This window comes from Psittacula echo (genome assembly GCF_963264785.1).
Source record: "Psittacula echo genome assembly, chromosome: 11".
NCBI classification, from domain to species: domain Eukaryota; kingdom Metazoa; phylum Chordata; class Aves; order Psittaciformes; family Psittacidae; genus Psittacula; species Psittacula echo.
This window is the reverse complement of record NC_137746.1, coordinates 15,280,465-15,291,566: the sequence shown is the minus strand read 5'-3', so window position 1 is coordinate 15,291,566 and position 11,102 is coordinate 15,280,465. Positions and strand designations below refer to the sequence as shown.

At 65.1% G+C, this 11,102-nt stretch overlaps 2 protein-coding genes across 2 annotated transcripts; both read right to left on the bottom strand.

Annotated features, from left to right (window-relative positions):
* Window positions 1-97: 97 nt before the first annotated feature.
* Window positions 98-1,240, bottom strand: MZB1 (marginal zone B and B1 cell specific protein; the record flags this gene model as incomplete). The annotated part of the gene is made up of 4 exons (XM_080627262.1): window positions 98-415; window positions 497-601; window positions 686-792; window positions 1,052-1,240. The coding sequence occupies 4 exons, from the start codon at window positions 1,238-1,240 to the stop codon at window positions 238-240; spliced, it is 579 nt and encodes a 192-aa protein (XP_080483388.1). The 3' UTR covers window positions 98-237.
* A 1,009-nt stretch (window positions 1,241-2,249) lies between these two features.
* Window positions 2,250-6,902, bottom strand: PROB1 (proline rich basic protein 1; the record flags this gene model as incomplete). The annotated part of the gene is made up of 1 exon (XM_080626944.1): window positions 2,250-6,902. The coding sequence occupies one exon, from the start codon at window positions 6,900-6,902 to the stop codon at window positions 2,250-2,252; it is 4,653 nt and encodes a 1,550-aa protein (XP_080483070.1).
* Window positions 6,903-11,102: the final 4,200 nt, after the last annotated feature.

Here is an 11,102-nt window from a genome sequence, read left to right as displayed (position 1 = left end):
GGCTGGCACCGCGGGCGCGCAGCACCGCGCGGGTCAAACATGAGAGCCCGGAGCAGCGCCCCGCTGGGGGGGGCCCGGGACACTGGATGCTGGCGGCATCCCCGCGGCAGCGCCGGGCACGGAGGGACGCGGTGACACCGGTGATGGGGAGCTCCCGCCTCCCGGCGCGGCGGCTCCCGCTGGGGACGAAGTCGGTTCCGAAGGTCGCCGGGGCATTAAGCATTAACCGCAGCGGGGCTACAGCTCGTTCTGCAGCGCCTTGGGGGGGGCCGGCCCCCCGGCCTTGCCGCCGGCGCAGGGCCCCTTGTCCCCGTGGCACAGCAGCTCCCGCAGCGCGGCCGGGCCCCGCCGGTGCGCCCCATAGAGCTGCGCCTCGCCCCGCTCCCCCACGGCGCCGTGGCACATCTTGGACAGCCTGCGGGGAGCCACGTGTGGGGCACACGGCGGGGAGGGGACAGTGCCCGGCACCCCCTCACTGCCAACACCCCCCCCTTACCTGCCCGGCCAGGGGCCCCCCGTCACCATCACACTCATGGGCTCCTGCACTGGCAGCCCCGGCCCCGCCAGACGCTTCTCCCCGTCCAGCTCCTGCACCCCATAGCTGCGGGGAGAGGCAGGGGGTGGTGAGACCCCTTCTCTGGGACACCCCATCCCCAGGGACACCCCATAGGGACACCCCGCTCACCTGTCCCAGCCCTGTGAGCAGCTCCTTTCCAGCACCTCCATGTAGTCGGACTCGCTCAGCACCTTCTTGCCCACCTTCCCCTCTGCCCTGCTCAGCTGCTCCTCAATCTGGGGTGAAAAAGGGCAGAAATGGGCCAGTGAGGGTGGCAGCCTCCCCATGGCCCTGCACCTCAGTGGGCAGGGGTCTGCATCCTCTTCCCTGAGGCCCAGCAGTGGAAGCACTTCTGCATGGGTATGATGGGTCCATGAGCAAGGGAGATCTCTGGCCCCAAAGGGTTGTTTGGGGGTTCCAGCAGCACCTCCCCAGCCAGAGCATCCCTGCGGGGCTCCTGCTCCCGGTGCTGCGCCCCAGCTCCCCGGTCCCCACCTGGAAGGCAATGGCGTGGCAGGCGTCGCAGCGCAGGGACTCGGGCATGTGGGGCGAGAGCCGCTCCTCGGCGCTGAGCCGCGGTGCAGGGATGGAGCGGGCCGGGGCGGCAGGGGGGTCCCCGCACATCCCCTCCCCTCCTGTCCCTGCCAGCAGGCTCAGGACCAGCCACAGCAGTGCCGGTCGCATCCTGCTGCAGTGCGATGGGGCCGGGGGGCGGTGCAGGGCCGATATAAACCCCCAGGCACTGATGCATGCCTGAGGCACCTGCATCCGGCTGACGTGGCCCTCCCCGGGGTGTCGGGGCGGGGTGCATGGGGTGTCCCTGGCCCCTCTCGGGGAGGGGTTTGGTGTGATTCAGTCCAGGCCTGAGCCTGAACACAAACCCTCCCTGGGATGGTTTGATCCTGCCCGGGATGGGGATGGGATGGGGGATTGGGGCTCAGGGATGTGACTCGGGGGTCAAGGATGGGGTTTGGGGTCAGGGATGGGGTTTGAGTTTAGGACTAGGGGATCAGGAGTGAGGCTTGAGGATCAGGGTTTGGTGTTCAAGGCTGGGTCGCAGGGATGAGATTCAGGGTTCAGGACTGAGCTTCGGTGCTGAGTTTGGGGTTCAGGACTGGGGACTCAGATCAGAGGTTTGAGGTTCAGGGTGGGGGTTTGGGGTTCAAGGGCTGGGTTCAGGGCTTACTGATGACCACAGAACACCCACCTGCTCCCCTTGGACACTCTGGGACAGATGGACACGGATGGACTGCAGTGTCCGAGTCCTGCAGCCCCCCAGAGTGCCAGCAGGAGCCCCTGACCCCCTTTACAGATCACACAAAAACAGGATGAAGATGGAACATTTAATGGTGTCTCAGCATCTTTATGCTGTTCCAGGGTGTCCGTGCCGCAGCCGTGGCCATCGTCCCCCTGTGTCAAGCAGCCCAAGTCTTCCTTGGGACAGGACCAGCAGCACTGGGAAAGCGGAGGCCATGTGTCAGGTCCCTTTGCTGGCCCCTCGGGGCTGCCCCGTGCTCACACTGGGAAATGCTTTTCCTCCCCCTTCCCATGCGGTCCATTGAGGTCCAGCCGGTGCCCGTTCCTGCTCAGCTCCTCAGCAGCTCAGTCATGGACTCAGTTATGGTCTCTTCCATGCTGGGGATGATGCTTACGTTGGGGTTAAAGCCCGGCTGTTCAGGTCCATTGAGGACCATCACATCCGGAGCAGTGGTCCTGGCTCGGGCCTGGCAGGGCTGGTGCGGGCAGGGGGTTGGCTGGGGCCGGGGCTGGCCCGCATCCCCGTGGGGATGTAGTACAGGCTCTCCAGGTACCCGCAGTCAGGACCCCCGGCAGCAGGCGGGCCCTCGCCCTTGGGGGCAGAGCTGAAGGTCCCGGAGAGGCTGGGGTTGTCAGCAGCCGGCGGGTCAGGGTGCACTGGAGACGGGGCAGAGGGTGCCAGAGGTACCGGGAGCCCCTGGAAGCCACTGTAGGGCACATAGGATGGGCCATAGACCCCCGGTGGCATGAGCAGGGGGTTGTAAGGAGTTTGGTAGAGCCCGGCGTGCGATGCCACTGGTGGGACGAGCACCTCCAGGTACTGCCCGGTCTCGGGGTCATACAGTGTTTTCAGCTGGGGCTGCCGTGGGGGCTCCATGTAGTAGCATTTCCCACTGTCGGGATCCACAAGCATCCTCCGGTGTGTGGGCAGGTGGGGAGCAAAGGGCTTGGTGGAGCTTGGCGTGTTCTTACTGCTTGGAGAGGCGCCATCAGTCCTCCTTAGGAAGTGGGGAGCATCCTCGAGGCGAGGCTGAGGCTGGGCTGAAGGCACCGGGTGCTCTGCAGCCACTAGGCCTTCGGGGGCCCGGGGCAGGTGGGGCTCGTCGCTGGGTTTGCTCCAGGGCACTTCCGCACCGGGCAGGGAACACACACCGGCCCCCAGTGGAGCACTGGCTGGTTTGGGGACCAGTGAGGATCCAAAGAATGAGCTGGCCATGCTGGAGACTGGTGGGTGCCCAAAGGAAGTGGGAACTGGGCTGGTGCCCAAGGGGGACCCAAAGGATGTGCTGGATTGACTGGAGACCAAGGGGCTCTCAAAAGAGGCACTGGCTGAGTTAGGGACCAGGGGGGTCCCAAAGGATGTGCTAGATCGACTGGGGACCAAGGGGGTGCCAAAGAATGCATTGGCTGAGTTAGGGACCAAAGGGGTCCCAAAAGATGCACTGGCTGAGTTAGGGACCAAAGGGGTCCCAAAAGATGCACTGGCTGAGTTAGGTACCAAGGGGGTCCCAAAGGATGTGCTGGATGGATTGGGGACTAAGGGGGTCCCAAAGGATACACTTGATGGATTAGGGACCAAAGGGGTCCCAAATGATGCACTGCACAGGCTGGGAACCAAAGGGGTCCCAAAGGATGCATTGGCTGGGTATGGGACCAAGGGGGTCCCAAAAGACTTGTCGGTGGGGTTGGAGACCAAGGGAGTTCCATACGGTACACTGGGCAGGCTGGAGGCTGATGGGTAGCCAAAGGATGAGTTGGTCATGCTCGGGACTGTGGTAGTCCCAAAAGATGTGCTGGCTGGCTTGGGGACCAAGGGGGTCCCAAAGGGTGCACTGGCCAGGTTGGGGATCAAGGGGGTCCCAAAGGGTGCACTGGCTGGGTTGGGGACTGCAGGGGTCACAAGGGGTGCACTGGTTGGGTTGGGGACCAAGGGGGTCCCAAAGGGTGCAGTGATTGGGTTGGAGGCTGCAGGGATCCCAAAGGGTGCAGTGATTGGGTTGGAGGCTGCAGGGATCCCAAAGGGTGCAGTGATTGGGTTGGAGGCTGCAGGGATCCCAAAGGGTGCAGTGATTGGGTTGGAGGCCGCAGGGATCCCAAAGGGTGCAGTGATTGGGTTGGAGGCCGCAGGGGTCCCAAAGGGTGCAGTGATTGGGTTGGAGGCCGCAGGGATCCCAAAGGGTGCAGTGATTGGGTTGGAGGCCGCAGGGATCCCAAAGGGTGCAGTGATTGGGTTGGAGGCCGCAGGGATCCCAAAGGGTGCAGTGATTGGGTTGGAGGCCGCAGGGGTCCCAAAGGGTGCAGTGATTGGGTTGGAGGCCGCAGGGGTCCCAAAGGGTGCAGTGATTGGGTTGGAGGCAGCAGGGGTCCCAAAGGACCCGCTGGCCGCGCTGGGGACCGAGGGCAGCGTTGGCACCGCGGCGGGTTTGGGGGCTTTCTCAGGAATTGCCAAGTAGTTGGAGTTCGCCGCCGGGGCAGCGGGAGGGGCCGGCTCGGTGGCTGCCGGCCACGTCGATGGACGCTCCCAGGGCTCCCTCCGCTCCGGCAGCTGGGTAGAGGCAGCCTCACCGCCCTCCCCACCTTGGAACGGGGCGACAGGGCCGGAGCCACCGGCGGAGCCGCCGCTCCCCACCGACACCAGCCGGCCCTGGGGCCGCTGCTGCCCCTGCTCGCTTGCGGGCGGCTCTGGCGCGCTTCTTGTTGCCGGCTTCCCCGGCTGCGGGTGCGAGGTGCTGCCAGCCACCGACCCGGCGTGGGGGTCACCGCTGCCGGGGAGCCCTCCAGGGCCACCGTGGCCGTGTCCTTCCGTGGGGCTCGGTGGCGGCGGCGGGAGCAGGACGGTCTTCTCTGTCCGCAGCACCGCTGTGCTCTGAGCAGGGAACCCTTCCCCGGACCGCGGGCCCACCAGCACGTGGAGGTGGGTCTCCATGTGGGGCACCCCCTCGGCCGTCGCTGCCCGCGGCGGGACCCGGAGCTCGCTGCGCTGCCGGCGCGGGGGGGACGCCGGTGGCCCCTCCGCGGCAGCCGAACCCCGTCGTGTGGCCTGGACCCTGGTGATGTGCACGGGGGAGCGGCGCGGAGGTGAGGAGCGGCTGCCCTGGGCACACGGCGGGGCTGGCTCTGCCGGCACCTCCTCGTGTCCCGGCTGCGGCGCTGGCTCCCGGCGGCACACCGAGCTGCAGTGGATCACCAGCGGGGCGGCCGGGGCCGGCTCCGCGCTGCTCGCCGGGGCCGCGGTGCCGCGGGATGAGCCGGCGGTCCCGAAGCAGAGGTTGTAGCTGCTCTTCACCAGTTTGCGCACGTCGCGAGGTTGCGGGATGCGCCCCTTCCCCTTCTCCTCCGCCTTAGGGGGGACGGGCGGCGGGGACCGCCGTGCTGGGGGGCTGGGGGGCTGGCGCGGCGCCGCCGGTGGCTTCTCCTCTTGTCGGTTCTGCGGCACCAGCCTCACGTCCTGAGCCCGAGAGGTGAAAGTGCGGCGCGGCGGCACAGCAGGGAAGGTGTCGGGCTCGGCGGGCAGGGTCTGGGGGTGGCCGGGGCAGATGGCTCGCTGCCTCAAGCTGGGCCACGGCTTCGGAGCTCTCCCAAATCTCGGGGCGACATCCAGCACCTTCCCCACTCCAGGCTGCGCTTCAAACAAGGCACGTGCTTGCCGGTAACGGATCCTCTCCGGCAGCGGCTCCTCGGTGGTGCCGGGCAGCCAGTGGCCCTCCATCACCTCCTGGTACTTGATCCTCTCGTTGAGCTCATTGAAGGTCTTCTTCAGCTTGCAGACGTTCTCCCTGGTCGCCTTGCTCAGCACCACCCCCTTGGTAGGGTGGGTGGTGGCGGCGTTCCCCACGGCCACCGGTGCCACCGGCATCCCTCCGCCCTGCAAGTCCTCCGCTGAGAAGCTGCAGTCGGAGCGGGATAAGGAGCTGGACTTGCCTTCCAGACCGTCACCCAGCAGGTCAGTGCCGGCGGAGGATGGCCCTGAAGAGGTCGAGCTGCCCCGCAGCCCCTTCTGCTCCATCTTGATCCTCTGCTCGTACTGCATTTTCTTGGCGAGGACGTTCTTCACCAGGCAAGAGGCCGCCCTGGTCTTGCTGGTGTCGGCATCCAGGGAAGCTGTCTTCATGAACTGCTTGTAGTTGAGCCTGAAGTCCTCACCGATGGCTCTGCCCTTGCTGGGGGGCTCCTTCCTGGCAGGGGGCACGGGCTGGGGGGCCGGGGCATCCACCCGGGGGACAAAACCTGTTTCCTTCCTCTCCTTTCTCTTCAGCAGGATCTGCCGCTTCGGGACAGTCCTCTTCTTGCCATGGCCCTTCCTGGCCTCACCGCTCTCCAGCTCCACATCCACGCACTCAAACTGTTCCTTCCCCAGCAAACCCAGCAGCTCCCCGTCCACGCCGGCGGGGAAGGGCCAGCACACCCTGCCATGGAGAGGTGCCGCCGTGCCCCGGGGCTCGCCGCCAGCCACCGGCCACCGCCGCGGCCGCCCGCCGTCCTCCGACAGTGAGTTGGAGAGGCTGGAGGAGGTGTGGGAGCTGCACATATCGAGCCGGGCGCAGGGGGGACCCGAGATGCTCCGGAAAGCCCTGGCCGTGAGTGCTCGCACCTCGCCATCCACCTCATCTGAATCGCTGGGACCCTCGCCGAGCATCCCCCTGGGCAGAGCCAGCTCCCCGCTGCTGCTGGTGGTGGTGGTGAGAGCCTGCCGATCTCCACCGAGGGGACCCATCCTGCCTCCCTGCCCCGGCGCTGGGCTATTCTTAGCCGCGATGGACAGCTGAGCCTGCCGCGGGCGTGCGAGGGGGCCGGGCGGCGGGGGGACGCTGGGGGCAGCCCTGGGGGGGGTCCCCCCCTCCTCGTCCAGGAACTCCAGGCAGTCCTTGAAGGTCTCCGTCCCGTCGGAGCACAGGGCAGAGTGGTAGGAGGACACGGAGGAGCCCGACATGCTCTTGGCGAGGTCGTCGCGGGGGAGGCCGGGGAGGTGGCCCTCCTCCTCCTCCGACACGGAGCGCCGGCCGTCCCCGCTGCTGCGGCCGCCCTCGCCATCGGTGCCGGGCAGCTCGGCGTGGGACAGCAGCACCGGGTCCCTCTTCCCGCGGGGCATCATGGCAGGGGTGACCCCGAGGGGCGCCAGCCGGTGCCGGGGGGGCCCTCCCGGGTGCTGGGGACTCTCTGCCGGGGACGCCGGCTCGACCTTCTGGCTGCCTCGCCCTCACGGCGGCTGGACCCGGCGCAGCACTGAGCAGCCCCTTGATCACATGGACATCTGCGAGCGCCAGCCCGGGCCGGGCGATGCCAAGCGCATTGCCGGGATGCCACCACCACCCCCGGCCTTAGGGGGCTGCCGGGGGGCTGCCAGCGCCATCCCCTGCCCCACACCCTCTCCGCTGATCCCCAAACCCACAGGTGAGGTGTCAGAGCACCCTGCACCCCATAGGGGTACCCGGATGGATGCCTCCGACTGCAGCAGGAGCTGGGGGACCCGCAGACTACTCCAGGCACGTCCCATCCCCCGCAGGGCACAGCCGCAGCCCCAGGCTGCTGCTACATCCCCATCACGGCTCTTTTCCCAGGGCCTCTGCCTGCCTCACTGCAGTGGTCTCATCCTGGGGGCTTCCCCCAAAGCCCACCCTGCCCCAAGCAGCAGCTCCCCCATAATTAGTCACAAGCAGCTAGGAGCCAACTCAAGGCTTCACGTCAAAGCAGGCACCGAGCACCTCTGGGACTCACAAGAGCTGAACGATGCACAGGTAGGACTGGCCTGTTTGGGGACACTCAGAGCAGGCTGCTGGGTGCCTGGCATTGCACGAGGGTCCCTGCAGCGTGCCGGCCCCGCTGCTGCCGCCGCTGGAGCCCAGTCCTAGCTTTGGAGGGGGATTTTCACTGCACAGCAGCAGCAGCAGGTGCTTCCTGGCGCTGCCAGACCCGGAGCAACCCGATGCCCAAGTCCTCCGGGTTCATGCAGGGACTAAATTTAAACTTTGGCAAGGAGGAAAGCTCCCATGGTAGCCGGTGTGGTGCTTAACCCTTTGCTGCCCAGCAGGGCTGTGCTTGCAGGTGGTATTTGTGCCCATGGGGAGGAGAAGAGACCTGCCTATGAGCAGCACTTGCCATCACAGTATCCTTGTGCAAGTGGCCTCAGTCCCTACAGCCCGGCTCTGCAGGGAGCCAGTGGGATGTGGCTGCCAGCAGAGGAGCCCCCTGCATGGCTGAGTGCACCCCAAAACCTTGGGCTGCTGCTGGGATGCTCCATCCCCCTCTGGATGTGAGGGGTCCTTGAAGCATCCTGGAGTCCAGCTCCTGCTCCAGCACAGCTCGTGGCAGCCCGGCAGGCGCCTGCTGAGTCACTGCTGGCTCCAGCCCCATGAGGCACAGGCGGGAGCACTGCAGGGATGTATGTATGTATACATATGTATATATGCACATCCACCTGCTGCTGGATTTGGATGTACAACCAGAGGGGATGAAGGTCCCCTCGGGCCTAGCTGATCCCTTGGTCCAGATCCCAGAGATGCTGTTTCATTCCCTCTCCTCTGCCAAGGGTCATGCCCAGCTTCCCAGTGCCAGTGGTACTTGGTGGGAAGGGGAGGTTGGTCCAGTTGGTACCTCTGGGGTGCCACTGCTGGGGCAAGGAGGGAGGGCAGAGCAGGCACAAGGGGAACACGAGCTGTGGGAGCTGTAAGGTAAAACCATCAACCTCGTGGGAGGATCCCTGCAGCAATCCCTGGGCACGTGGGGAAAGGGCCTCATGCCTCTGCCTACAGCTCCTGCTGCCCTGTGTGAGGCAGATTTAGGGCAACAACTCATGTAAAAGGAGCAGCTTTAAACCTTCCTCTGCCTCTTTCCCAGCACAATTCCTGTTGCCGCTGCATCCTTCACTCCAGGTCTTGCCAAACCCGGAATGGTGTCAACAGCTGTGACAAACCGGAGGCTGCGAGGGTGGCTGGAAACTACCACCGGAGGCTCGGCCCCTCATCCGCTTCCCCAGCACTTGCTCCCAGTGCTGCCGGTGACGGGATGACCCCGGACAACCCCTGCTCCATAGGGAAAAGCATGGCCGGCTGCAGCACAGGCTGCTGGCCTGGCAGGTTTCTTCCAACAGCCCCAAGGCTGCCAGAACAACCTGTCTGGGTGTGTTGGAGCAGGGAGGGAACCGGCTGGGCAGCCCTGGCTCAGCAACACACCAGGAAGCTGCACCTCCTGCTCCTGGGTCCATCCCGGCAGTGCCGTGTGGGTTAGGAATGCTAAGCAGGAAAGAGGGAGGAGGACACGGTGGAGATCCCAGCGGTTCTGCCACCAACCAGAATACACCCATTGAGAGCAGCGCGGGGTGGGCGTGTGGGAGCAGAACGAGGCACAAACACGTCACAGAACAAGGGGCGGACCAGGTTGAGCCGGACGTGTTCATTAAACACTGATTTACGTCTAAGCCACCATGATGCTGCCTATGGACTTACTGCTGCCTTTACTTACTAACTCGGTTTCTGTGCCAGATCTGTGCGTGCCCGCCTCCCGCGGCTGGGAAGCTTGCAGGCGGCAGCAAGGATGAGGGCAGGCCGTGCCTCTCCCATGCTGGAGCTGCGTTCCGCAGCCTCAGAGGAGCAGGAAACACCGGCCCTGCTTGGCAGAGGTTGCCGGCGGGTTTCGGAAGGGGTCTGGCCATCCAGGACACGCCAGCAGCTCCGTATGTCAAGCCCTTCGGCACCCAGGGGTGGAATGTGTTCGCTCGGGGCAGACACCAACAGCTCGGGCTTATCAGTGACCGAGCCCTGGGCTCTCTGCGGTACGCACCGTGGTGCAGGCACGGCGCAGGGGCGATGCCGGGAGCGAAGCGCCCGTCCCACAGCGGGGCCCGGAGCGCGGCGGCCCCGCCGTGCCCATGGGCAGCCCCGGCCCGGGCCCGCTCCCCGCAGCGGGGACACGAGCGCACCCCGCGGACCGGGACAGGGGGCGTGCCCTGCGCTGATCCCGCCCCACAGCACTGCTCACAGCCCGCGCCCACAGCGAGCCCCCCCGTCCTCCCTCCCGGCCCCTCCGAGCAAGGCAGCTGCCCGCCGCGGTCACAGCCCCAGCCCCGGCCCCGGCTCCCCACGGCCTCACCGCCCGTCGCCATCTCCGGCACTCCCGAGACAAATGGCGGCCCCCGCGGCCGAGCCTTCCCCGTCTCCTAGCAACGCACCGGCTCCCGGCCCCGTTCCCCCTCTCAAGCCTTAAAGAGCCCGCGGCATGGCTTCCACCTGAGAGCGGGGCCGTCCCGGGCCGGGCTCAGCCTCCACCGAGCCGTGGAGACCCGCGGCTGTCCCATTGGCTCCCTGCCGCTCCCCGCCATGGTGCCGCCCCTCCATTTTGCATGGCACCGGCTGCCAGAGGCCACCATTGTATGAGGCTGGGGTTCTCCATTGTGTGAGGCAGGGGTTCTCCATTGTGTGAGGCAGGGGTTCTCCATTGTGTGAGGCTGGGGTTCTCCATTGTGTGAGGCAGGGGTTCTCCATTGTGTGAGGCAAGGGCTCACCGCTGTATGGGCAGGCACGGCAGCGTCATGGCTGTCCTTTAATCATTACGTATATGCCCAAACCCATCTGCAAGCTCTTGGTATCCCCCAAAAGAGGGGGTATCCCCCCTATGCACCAGCACCCACTGACACAGACATGGCCACGGCCATAGACATGGATATGGACGTAGTGTGCCCTGCAGTGCTGGTGCCAGATTCAGGCATGCAGGCGTGTCCTGGAGCAGCTCTCTTTGTCGCTTTAGAGACCTCAGAACTAGCAGTCCATGGCCGCGGGGCAGGTAACCTTTGGTAAATGACAACAGCACTTAACAGCCTTGAGCACCTTATAACAATGTCCCTTTTTTCCCCTTAGGATCGTAGAATCCCAGCCTGGGTTGGGTTGGAAGGGGCCTTAAAGCCATCGGGGGTTGGAACTGGATGAGCTTTTAAGGCCCATTCTGATTTCAAGTTCTGCTGTGTGTATCACTAAAGCCATTTCAGAGCCCAATGCCCTCACTCACAGAGCACACCACCACCATGAAAAACCGTAACACCCCAGCTGTGATTGCAAAGAGCATCTGATTGCTTTTTATAGGAGACCTTCCAGTGTCATGTATTTCAAAACACAATCTGTATCTCATGTATCTCCCCTCCAGCCTGGCCTCTTCCCTACTTGCAGAGAAGATGCCTAAAATCATTGTGCTTCTCCCGCCTCCTCTGATGGCTTTAGATGAAAGGTGCAATCGATTTTACATGCAAAGTACTATGAATGAATTGCTCTCCCCACCTGTATCCCTTTATAGCTGTGGGAGC